General features: G+C 36.7%; 1 protein-coding gene across 1 annotated transcript in view; it reads right to left on the reverse strand.

The window, feature by feature from the left end:
- Nucleotides 1-13,109, reverse strand: part of CACNA1D (calcium voltage-gated channel subunit alpha1 D) — a gene marked incomplete at its 3' end in the record, with an annotated part of 199,580 nt that overhangs the window by 95,743 nt on the left and 90,728 nt on the right. Inside the window, exon 8 of the mRNA XM_082004726.1 lies at nucleotides 9,688-9,791. Coding sequence (XP_081860852.1) covers nucleotides 9,688-9,791 — 104 coding nt within the window. The remainder of the gene's footprint in view (nucleotides 1-9,687; nucleotides 9,792-13,109) is intronic.

Genomic DNA, 13,109 nt, shown 5'->3' on the forward strand with positions numbered 1-13,109 from the left:
GCTCCGAAAGTGTAACTCCCATCACTAGAAGGATCAAACGTGTTCCAATTTATGTGAGTACTACTATGTATGATTAGGGGTAGGCAAGCATCTCTTGAACTATACTGTAACTATGTACTGACTCAAGATCTAAAATTAAGCTTTTTCTGACTAACCTCTTGATTTTACAATAGGGCTGAATTTAAACCTAAAAATGGCTACAGTAATTTCATTTACTATTAATTTGCAACACCTTTATTTATTGTGAACTTTCAGTTGAAAATATTCCCTAATTAAAACATTCTCAAGGGGAAATTTATTAAAGCACTCAAAAAATAGCCTTTTTCAAGTGGCAAAATATTAGTAAATTAGTGTAAGACTTGCAAAATATTTTCACAAGGTGAACACAATTATCAATATGATGTTGCCCTGCCAACAAAATATAGCAGAATAGTAGATGGTCTCATAATTTTTCAATATAGTATTTCAGTTTAGTGACAGACATTACTTATTTGGATTTGCAAAGAAATAATCTCTCCAGGGTTTTTTTTAGTTCTATTGTTTTATTTGCAGTCTTTAAACACATCTTCTAAACACTAAATTTCTGCTTTGACATTAGTAAATTTAAGAGTTTAGTAGCTCTCTACATGCAACCATTTTTTTTTTTATTTATATTGCAGAAGCTAAAAAGCTTTCTGTTCCAAAAGTTAAGAGGCACGCACTACACTTTTTAAGGTTCAGGACTTAATTCAAGAAGAACTTGGTTTGGAATGTGGAGATTATCCTGTTCCATCTGATGGCACTGTAGCGAAGCTGAAGAATGCCACTGCTTGCTTTGCATTTGCTACCCTTCACCTAGCATCCAAGGACAAGGTCCTTCAAAAGGCCATCTCTTCAGAAAAATGCTCATGAAAGAGAGAGAACTCAAAAGATGTCTCTGAGGGATAATTGCTTTTTTAAAAACAAAACAAAATTATTTCATTTTTTTGACAGAAGATGTCACAAGCCTGCAAGAAACTGGTTTCTGAAATGCTGAGTTTAACCTTCTCTCAGACAGAGTATCAAAGAGACCGACCTTTACATCTGATTGAGGCAACATGCTCATGACTCTCATTCCATAGGCAGTCTCTTTGGGAAAAAAAAGAGCTATCATGCCATAGTATGAAATCAGCAGTAACAAGCCTTGCTAGCTTTTACTAAGTATTCCTGTTTTGTTCAGTTAAGTCCTTTGAGTGTTTTTGATTAGGGTGAAGGATATGTGATCTGTGTGGGTAAAGTAAAATGAAAGATTCTGTTATTATATGCAGTCAAGTGAAAGAAATAATTTAAAAATTAAACAGGTGGCAAGGCTGATCCTTTCAACAGCACTTCACCCATAACTGAACCACCTTCTAACTTTGACTTTACATTAAAATGGCTGCACACACAGAATTAAACACAGGGGGTTTTTACATACACAGCTAACTATGACCTTTCCCTTTAACATAGCACAAAAGTCAGACATGGTCTCGCTAAATGCTGCTGCAAATTATTAGTAGGGGGAGATACAATGGTGCTTAATTTCCATTATATTTAAAAGTTTTATTTTTAAAACCTGGCTGTTTGTAAGGAAGCGTAACACCTGAGAAGACTGCATTTTCTTTAGGGGAGGAAGGAATCTGCCTCTATGGGGTGTTTTTTTCTCTATCGCAGTCACAATGGAGTGGCATCCCTCAGATACACATATGTATGTATTCCTTTTACTGAAATACTATGAGTAAGAAATTGGAATTAAATGGAATTGGAATGTAATGAGTTTCCTGTTGGCAGAACAAAAGCATTTTCTTCCAAGAAACAAGAAGTTATCTGAAAAAGATGATGGCAGTGAGATGAGGGAGAGACGTTGGCTCTAAAGCTTCTGACAAATATCATTTAGCAACAAGACATTTGAATATTTAGACAAAGATACATAGACATTGGCTGATCTCGTGGAAGAAATAGGGCAGCTGCTTGTGCAGCATTTCATGGCTATGGAGAGCGTAGGCCAGGTCCCGGGCAGAAAGAAAAAGCTTTTGGCTGCGGAGGCAGCCCAGGTACTGACTGGTTAGACTAACAGCCTGAACTGGCCTCCCTGACTGTCCTCAACCCAGCGCTCAGTCCAGAAGCCTATGAAATTGACAGGCTTAGGAAGTGGCACATTAATTGTGGTAAGTGGACTTAAGCTCTGTAAATATTTGGTTTCGTAAATGCCTGTGCTAAGAGCTAACTTCAAAATATGTGTTTCATTCTGGTGTGATAAAATGACCTGGATCTGGGAATTTGAAAGTGTATATTGGACAGGGGGTTTTTCCACTGGCTAAGCGGACAAAAATTGTTTTCAAAGGGCTGTTATGACTATGCTAGCATTCATAAGGGTCTCTCCACTAAATGGTGATTTAAATCAGTTGCCACCCAAGTTGCAAACTGAAAAATCCTGAGGAGCTACTCTGATTTGACACCAGCATATGTAAAATGAAAATCAGGCCTCCTACCTGTAACATTTCAATTTAAAATAAAATAGATTTAAGTAGTTTTCATAAAGCAGAGAACTGAATAAACATGTTTATGTCCTAATTTCAACAACTCGAAAAAGGCAAACTCACTACTGCCTCATATTTTAAATAATATAATTCAGAATTAAGACTTGAGGCTAGCAGGACTAGAAGGAGCTTTCTGCAAATCTCTACTTCTGAAGAATCTTACAAAGCAGACCTGCATAACTTGTATAACACCAACTTGTATAATGATTTCAAAAATATCTTTTCTCCAAAAGAGTCTATTGCTACGTAGATGGAGGCAAATCAGTTTATTTCACTGCCAATACAAATCAACCAGACAACCTAGCCCTAGCCAGCCTAACTTTGATCTAGTTATAAATATGACTTAAAATTGCAGCATATGGCAATATCCTGTAAACTGAGAAAAGCTTCAAATTGCAGCCATAGTGTAAATAACTCAGTCAATTGCACTTGCAGCAGGAGACATTACTTGCAAAATAAAGCATTATATGGAGACTCACCTACATCATCTAGCTTATTTTTAGTGACAACTAAGTTTCAACTATATGAAACACAAGTTTTATTTCTATTGCCCAAAAATTCCTTGTCTCCTTGCAGAAAGATGACCTCAGTTCTCTGTTTAGGCACACCACCATCATCACCAACAGTTGTTGAGGCAGAAGCATATAAAATGCAGGTTTTGAGTTCATGCTTCAATAGCCTGGGGCAATCATTTTTATGCCAGGTTTTTCATTCTTCAGCAGAGTGAAACAACTCCTGCTGGTATGCATCAGCTGGGAATGGCTTGATGCAAAAGGGTGGAGGTGGCAGCAGGAAGCACCCACTGGGACTCAATTACCGGTTCTCATACCTTAATTTGAGGCAGGGTCATATTAACCAAAAATCCTAAAATGACAATGTGCTTAAATGTGAGTATCTGCTGTATTCTCCCTTGTCTCTGTAATTCATGGATATTCTCTAAGGAGACACCTATACTGGCCTCCTATCAGCTGAACCTTCTTCCATGCTAAAGGCTAGACACTTTTCAGAAGGGGCCTCGTGCAGCAACCTGAGTGTTGCTGTATCTCCTGTGCATCACTAGGCATCAATGATAGGAAATAAACAGTTGCCTTCAATGTCTAAGCATAAACCAGGACGCTGATTCTTCACTGGCCGTATTACTGCACTTCTGTGTCACTGCAGGCGCAGTGAGAGAATTCATCAACTTGCTGCACACAGGGTCTGGTTTGTGGAAAGTGTTAATGCTAATGCTATATGTAGAACTGTCGCCCAGACTTCCTAAGACTCTCATTTATTTACAGGGAACAGTCACATAATAACAAAAATGTACACACAGGAGTACAGTGTTGGCCACCAGACTCACAGAAGATGTTTCACACTGTGGTAACCATACCAACCAACAAATCAGCAGAATCAAATTAGAGAACTCAAACTGCTTAAATTGTACAGATAAGCATGGACAACAGTGCACAGCTGGGTGTAATATGCAACAGATGTATACAGACATAAAAAAGGTTAAGTAACAACACATCTTTAATTACTGGAGATTTGTATACATCATTGTTATCCTTTCTTTTAGGAGTAATAAAAAACTCATAGGTTGAACACTCTAGAATTATTTCTGCAGCACAAAAAAAAATTCTAGCAAGGACTGTCATTGAACAAGAAGCATTGGGTTCTTGATGTGGAAATGCAAACTGGTATTACCTACCCATAGTTATTTCTATATAGTTCATTAGCAATTAACAAAATGTATATTCAATGGCCCCTGCACCACCTCTGTGTAGCAGAGGGCCTGTATAGCATTAGTGTGCCAGAGCGCACAAGAATGAAATGGGATCATCTGTGGGAACAGCAAGACAGGGAACAATTTGATAGAGCAACAAAACTGAGATCTGATGTTTCAGACTGATTGTATCTGCATATTAAGATGTGTTTATTCTGTCTTGAGTAGAGGCCTGTTAGGCTCAGGACACACTGGATTTCCTAGAGGAAGAACTGGCAGTACTGAGAGTAGGACCCTATCCCAGAGTATATACACCCCACCGTCGTGATGTGCACTGTCACGACAGTCTGAAACTGATGTGGTTTGTTACCTGCCAGGAGCTCGTCAGCAAGCATCTCATAGGACTAATCCCTAAGAAGCCTCTGTGTGCTAAGTTCAAATAGGACCAAAATAAAATAATTCCCTTCAAGCTCTTATTCAAGACTACTGAAATACTCCCATTGACTTTAGTGGTCTCTGTCTGAAGCAGCTGCCGCTGTATACAGCTCAAAGTATTTGCTGATTATTTATTGTTAGTATATTCAATTGATCAGTCAAGGCTAATATTTCCTTGTTTTGTATCTGTGTTTGAGTTTTACTTTTACCAGCCACACAGCAAGCAAAAGAACCTGCTCTGGCTCATAATTTGCTGAGATCTAGAGCTGAAGTCCCTCTCCTTTTTCAATGTATATTCTGTTTATCTATGTGAGGGAGTTAAATTTTTATCCATAACTTTTTTTTTTTTTACTTAGCCTTCCCTCTGCTGTGAAAAGGAACACTGTCAAAACTAGTTCATTTCCCTTTTGCTGAAAGGCTGTGGATGACAGTTCACTGTCGTTTCCTATTTGGTACATCATTATTCAAATGTCTTTTTGTACAATTTTTTCCATATATACTGTAGACAACAGTTCTTAGGTGAATAAGCTTATCTGTGCCAACATATTTTATATGACATTGACAGATATTGCCGTGAGATTAGCATGGATGAGTACGTATCCTTAGCTTTTAGAATCATTATGTACATACATTGCAAATAATACTGTGGGAAAGAAATGGAAAAAATTAACATTCTCTTAGTAACCTGCAAGACTTGCATGTAGGAGGATGTATGTAAGGACATGTCTTATGCTTATGGTTTGGTGTCCTTTAGCAAGGGAATAAATTCAACTTGCAGAGATTTATTAAAGTGTGTTTGAAAGGCCTTATTTGTTCCCATGGCTACTCAAAGAAATACTAATGCCTTGAGCAGAAAATGCCGTCAGTAGAAATCATCCCCTAATGGTAAGGGCTATCCTGACAATTAGATTATCGTGCATCATTAAAAGCCATGCCTCCTGATAAATAAGTTTTATAATTTTTTCGTTTTTCTGTTCATAGTAAAATCGTTTAATGTATGCTGAATTACTGGCATATTTATTTTAGCTTTCAACACACTTTTAAAGGTACTTTCAAGGTGGATGAGACTCAACTCCCTTACTTTTTAAAGGTTTAAGCTTTATTTGTTAACTTTCTAATAATCTTAAAGTTATAATTTCTAACTTAACTTTCTAATTTCAGCTCACTGTCTCTTGCACCAATAGTCATGATATACTCTGGCCTTTTATCCTGGAATACTTGGAAGGACAGCTCCCATTTCTGTGCCTAGCATTTCACTACTTCAGGGAACACAGGTCCAGTTTATGCTGTTACACACACTGTGTGTAACCAAAGCTACATGTAAAAGCAGGCTCTTGAAGCAGTCCACCACCCTTCAGAGAGCTAGAATTGCTGGGCAGCTCCTCAGCAGCAATTTCTGTGCCATTCCATCAAGTGTGAAGTTGCCCCAAAGATGCACTGCCTAATCCTTGCATCATAACCAGAGGAATTTTTAGAAAGGAAAAAAAGGTGCTCTGGTGTCTCCTACAGACTGAACCCACCCCCTGCTACTGGCTCAAAAGAAATAGCAAGCAAAACAGAGTGTGACCATATCGTAATCACCCTGCATTTTTAGAAGCTAAAACAATTATTTGGAGACACACACAGCTTTAAATTTGTACTGTGAATAAGCAAAATGCAGACCAGCCCAAGATAATGAAAATGAAAAGATATCTGAATAATCCCATGGCATTTACCACATGCAGATTACACACACACATTATTTCTATCCATTTATACATCTGCTACTGAAAGTATGAACTCTATTTTTAATAATGTCACCTTTAGCAGGCAAACTGACATGGATCACCAGGAAATACTCACCTTTAGAAACGCCTAGATGTAAAACAAGAGATCTCCCAAATCATCATTCTCATCCATTTGTACAGTATCTAAATACATTAAACATGCAGTGCACAAGAGGCATTACAGAAATACAAAGGGGCAGATGGTCACAGAGTAACAAAGGAGTGCAAAGAGGATGAATGAATATTTTAAAACTGCAAACAGATCAAAACAGCAGACAGATTTAAATGTACACAGCATAACTTGATAGTACAGGAAGCAACACTTCCATACGGAAAAGGTGCATTAGGCATTCAGATTCCACTTTCAAAATCTGTATGCAAAGCCATGCTTTTCAAGTAACTTGGCATAATTTTTGCATTCTTCAAGTTTGATTGGTTTAGTAAAATTTAACTTTCTTTGTAGATTTATCATAAACTAAGTTTCATGCTGTGGTTTGAAGAGCATGAAACATAAAAGCTAGTAACTGTTAACTAAGAATGCATGTGTTGCATATTCAATGGCTGGCTCAGAAAGAAAAGTATTAGCTTTCTACTATGGAATACAAGCACATCCATAGGATTTTACTAGTACATCATTTTTACCCATAAAATTTAGACAGGTAGGTCTAAAGAGAAAATATCTGAAAAATATTTATCATTTTTATACAAATAGCATTTAGAGATCAAAATAAACCAGTCTAACATTACTCCACACTGGCCCTTGTCAGAGTTTCAAATATGTATGCCAGGACATTTTCTTCAGCTATGTACCAAACATTAGTCTGGTATGATAGGTATCTTCTAGAAATATTCTTTCCCTTTCTCCTTCTGCTCTCAGCGTCAATCATTTGTGAAATATAAATATCACATCTCAGTTCACTACTATAATTTTCTTCAGCACAGGAAACAAAAAAACTGGGGTGTTAGGAAATTTCATGTATTTAGGGTAAACATGAATTCAAACAATTCTTCAAGCACCCTCAGCACTCAAGTGACATTGCAGTTAGGTGACACTATGGCAGAAAATAAGTTTAGGATCGAATGAATTTATGAATTTAAGAAGAGTTTACGTCAGACTTGACACTGCCATTTCTGTTCACTGAAAACCAAAGGCAAGCTAGCAAGGGTTCTGAAGAGCATTAGAGCTCTATGGATCAAGCAATACCTAGAAATCAGTGGTCCTTTCTCATCTGCAGAATAGAACCCAAGGACAAGGGGACACCTCTTCCCCTGTATTGTAACAGCAGCTAAAGAACAACTCCATATTCCAACACATATCACATGTATCACCATGTTGCAAACCTCAAAGCATTTTAAATGTATTAAATCAAATGTAAAGCTTTGCTGTGAGGGTCTCTCCCAATGAACATGTGCCACAAAACACCAATTCTGGCATTACTTTCCCCACAACTGATTTTTAAAAATATAAAAATCTCAAACCAGTAACAACTTGAGTCATGCAAGGGAAAAAGGGAATATTTAGTTAACTGTTACCACAGGACACCTTCACACAACAGGAAGAAAACTAATTGCTGTTTATGACCTTCTTAAGGGCCAGGGAAAGGAGCTGTGAAAACCCAATCCTCCAATTCAGTGGGAAGTCTAGTCATGCAGCGACATTAGGTAACAGTATCAAAAGAAAAAATAAACTACACGGCAACTACCCTCATCTATCTGTCCTTCTCTTCGTTATTTTGTTCATCCAGTGTGGCTGTGAGATGAAAGCAAGGCCCTTAGGTTTGCAACAATTTACACATTTGTCCCTGAATAAAACAAAGCCAATATGACTGTATAAATCAGACTTTACAGGGCAGGTCTGGGAAGGATGGAACTAAATCTAAAAATCAGCAATGCGTTTTTAACACCATCACTTTGCTTTCAAATACCTGCTTTGTAAAGTGATTCTGACAGTAAGGTGAAACTATGCTTTGCCTAGTTTCCTGTGCGCAACAGTAATCTATCCCAGATAAATGCCTTATGATTTTAAAAAAACACATCGTAAAACCACTCATCAGATAAAAACGCTCTTGTAATATAGTTATCAGCAACTGGAAATTTTGTTTGATTGCCCCATTTCCAGGAATATAATAATGCATTATAATCACTTTCAAATCGAATGTTGCAAAGCCACGAATAGGGCTGCGCACACCACCAGCAGTCTGATGTCACCATCAGCTACGGCGTCAGGCTGCCTTCTACGCAAGAGAAATTTCTCTGTTGGCTAACGAAGACGGCGCAGCTTGCCTAAGATTGCCAGAACAGTATTGTTTGTTGTATAATTACACGCTAATACATACAATGATAATAATTTTCTTTTAGTATTCAAATGCTAGCAGGATCTTTTATTTGTTTATCAGAAAATATCTTTACCATAAACTGGAGTTTCCCAAGCTCAAGCGTGCTAGAAACCAGGAAATGGCAAAGGAAGTGGAGCTGCAACCTCAGTGAGGCAGCTTTGTAAGAAGAAAGCCTTGCAAACTGTTGCCATAAACTACATAAAGTCTTAAACCACATTATACAGCTACAACTGACACTACTTCAGTTCTTGGCCGGAGCCTGGAGTACACAAACCAGCAAAAAGCTGTGACAAGCTCCCGCTGACAAGTCTATTAGATTGATACTTCATTACTGATAAATATACCAGCTTGCTGGCGCAGGTGGTCGCAGCAGTACACAGCTCTACAATACAGGAAGCACTAAACACTTTGTGCCAAGTTAACCTAGTCACACTCTTTCTGTAAGTTGGATCTTGAAGTACCCATTAAAAATGTTTTGCAATGTGACTGCTAAACAGAAACAACATTTCAGTTACTTTATGGATGCTTGAAGAAAAGCAAAAGTTGGGCTTTCAGAAAAGGTCCTGAGTAAAACAAAGCCAATAACCTGTCTGTAACCATAGGGGAGAATATTTGTACAGGTGCACCACCCATGTCTGTGTGCAAAATAATGTTTCTCCCTGCTGGAATAGTATAGAATAAGGAGATTAGTGCCTCATCTAATGAATATTTTCGGCAAGCATGGTGAACGTGATGTTAGACAGATACAGGCACTAGAATCACACAGTTCAGTCAAAAGAGCAAAGACTGGTAGGATGACATAAGAATCTCACGTGCATGCAAAAAAGCCATTGCTGAGAAGCTTGAGTAAATGCAGAAGCCATCTTACAAGTAGCAGTAGCATACACAATCTTAACTCAACTGCTTACCCACTAAGTACACCAAGAACCAGGTTAAGTACGAAAAATGAGCCAAGGATGATAAGACTAACAAAATAGATCCATGGCCATTCACATCCTATTGCATCATTTACCTGTAAAATGTAAGGAAATAAGTTATGATTCAGTCATTCATTAAACAGCAGAGTCCTTTTTGCAGCTGCCAGATCACGTAGGTTTCAACACTGAAAGTTTATGGCTTATTCAGGTCTTCAAAAAAAAAAAAAAAAATCAATGTTTAATTTCTTTACTTACCCAATTATGGTATAGATGTGATGCCTTAGAAGATTAATTAAAATAACATTTAAATAAGTGCAGGGGAATTGTTACTCCTTTTTATAATTTTGCCACAACTATGGACATGAAGAATATATACTGGTACTTCTAAACTCTGATTTCTGTATTTGTATGTTATTTATATGATAGCTACAGAAAACTGTTTCTGTTCTAATTAGAGGAGGAAAAATAGAGGTTTATTAAAAGATGTCATCACAACTGAAGTCTCACCTGTATAAGATAACCTGTGTGTTCATGGCAACTGAATTCAGGACTCTGCCTTCATGATGAAAAAGGTGTATGCTTACCCGCTCAATACACCAAGAACAAGATTTAGTACGAAAAATGACCCAAAGATGACGAGACTGACAAAATACACCCATGGCAATTCAAATCCCATAGCATCATTCATCTGCAAGAAATAAGATGATCTTATAGAGTAGATCACTATAGAAATTGCAATGAAGAATCAGAGAAAAAGAGAGTTTAATCATTCAGGTGAGATAGCATTCTACAGATTCCTTCAGTACTCAAAGAACAACAATACCAGAATAAAGGCACTGGCCACATTCACTTTGCATTTCTAACACATACACTAAAACAAAATAGTGAGTGACCCTAACATTCAGATCAAAAATAGTATCAAACATAAATGGAGCACTGTAACAGTTCTGTTCTTTAACACCTAGAACATGAACTAAATTTCAAATCTCACTAATTAAAATTATGCTTCCAAAGCATATTAAAATATTAGGATTTTTAGTTCACATGAATCCTAGCTACAAGAATGATCCTTTGAGAAAAGAAACAGTAATACGTATCTCAACAGCACAAGCAATATTATTTTTTCTGTAGCATGGAATGTCAATATTTTTTCCTGAAATACAACAGTTGGATGCAGTCAGATATTTTAAGTTAATTCAAAAAGAAATGAGAATGAGTTTGTATAAAAACATGAACACAATTTTAGGAAAATGAATAACTGAAATAAAATTTCAGAAACATAGTGGAAGCACAGAAATATTCCAGAAACACTTCTGAACAAAAATTATATCAAGGTCAAGGTTAAAGGAAGTTTAAAAAGTTGTTACTGACTTTTTTTTTTTTTTTAATTGAGGTTGAAGTAACTGAACTTTAAATAACTGTTTATAGACTCACAAGAGCTTTTCCATAAAGACTGTTTCCACTGTCTATTCTTAGCAAGCTCGTTATACCTATCAGAAGATGGACTGAAGAAACATACCCATGGAAATCTAAAAAGGCCTATTCAGAAAAACAGATGTTTTAAAACACAGGAAAATTGTTTGTGTGTGTAGCATTCAGGTGGAAAAAGACATTTTGATAAATTATAAAAATAATTCTGACTTGGAACTTCTTGCAAATGTCTCTTGTAGGAAAGGAATTATTCTGGCTTTTTTATACTGACAGATTTGCATAAGATTCTTTTTAAGATGTTTTATAGCCATGAAAATTCAGCAGACAAAAATTGCACGAGCATTGGAGACTGGATGTGGTATTGTAGAACAATCTTTGGGCAAACCTTTTCCTCTTCTGTGAATGCTGTTGTGTTTGTTGTATCTGAAATTTGTGATTAGGCTTTGAACTCTATTGCTAATCAAGTTTGACTCCTGTCCTCAACATGTCTGTTGGAATAGACATATTAAATATAAGAACAGATGTTCTACAAACTGTACTACTCATTTTTTCCTCTATCTTTTAAAAAGGTATCATAATCTCAGTTTCTGCAAGGTGGCCCTATGGATGGTTAGACAGAAGGACACGCATTAAGTCTTTGCAGGTTAAGGCCCATAGGCACTTTTCTTCAATGGTGATCTGTCATAATGCCACTTCATACTAAAGCAAACAAACTTCCTAAGTAGCCAAAGAAGATTATTTTACACATCTTCATGCATCCTTTAAAACAAACTCTGTGTATCATCTTTTAAAATGCTTTAGTAATTGAATGGTAGCACTGAAAGCTAACTTAAAATTACTTAGACTTGCTAGAGGGAAAAAAGAAAACTGCAAAATACGTATTTGATTTGTATTTTAACATTTTAATTTCAATAAACTGTATTTGGAGAAATTAAAATGGAGAAGGGTTGTAGCCATGCAGAAAGGCTGGGATCATTACCTTCAATTCTAATAGATACCAAGTTTCCACCGTCAAATTCTGCAACAGCCTATTCATACAGAAAATAAAGTCTTTCATAAAGCTGCCATTATACTGACCTACTTATACTTCATCTCCTGTGCAATACTTCTGGCAATACTTTGCATGTCTGGTGCCTATGCTAAGGAGATTTGTTGTGGGTTTTTGCGCGGTTTTTATTGGTTGGTTGATTATTTTTTTTTTTTTATCATCTATGCCCGTTCCCTTAGAGCAACTCCCCTACATTTGAGAAGTCTTAACAATGAAGACACTCAGATATTTAGTAAAATACCCCAATTCACAGAATCACAGAATTATTAAGGTTGGAAAAGACCTTTAAGATCATCAAGTCCAACCATCAACCCAAAACCACCATGCCCGCTAAACCATGTCCCGAAATGCCATGTCTACATGTTTTTTGAACATTTCCAGTGATGAATTGCCCATTGCCCAGACTAAATTTCTGCTTTGCCCCAGTGTATGTTACCCTTTGCATCTTCTTTCAATTGTAGGCATCTGGCCTTAAGGTTTAGGAATAAAATTTACTCAATTTTTTTAAAAAAATGCATATTCATAATTATTTTATTACTTTGGAATTGAGTTTGCTTCATAGAAATGATTCATATGGTACAGCTGATATGAATATGAATAGCTGATAAGAGCGAACATTTTGATTAAATTTCAAATACATATGAATGCATTTTGCATCTAACTGAACTACAGCATTAGCAAACAAGTTGTTTGCAAGTCACCAGTGTTCAGAGCAAAGGCATAAATTCATCTGGTGTTGATGCCAACATTTTACTGCTATGAATCTCTTTGAAAAACCTGAAAGATTAATATTTGCAATTTTACTTTGAAAAAAAGAGAGCTCTGGGAATTACTGCAAGCCAACTTGATACACTCTTTTTGCTCACAAAGAGAACATATGAAAGAAGCCAGGCATTGTGCTAACTTAGCAACCCAGAAGCAAAGCTGAAATTTC

This window comes from Phaethon aethereus (genome assembly GCF_964289735.1).
Source record: "Phaethon aethereus genome assembly, chromosome: 11".
Lineage (NCBI taxonomy): Eukaryota > Metazoa > Chordata > Aves > Phaethontiformes > Phaethontidae > Phaethon > Phaethon aethereus.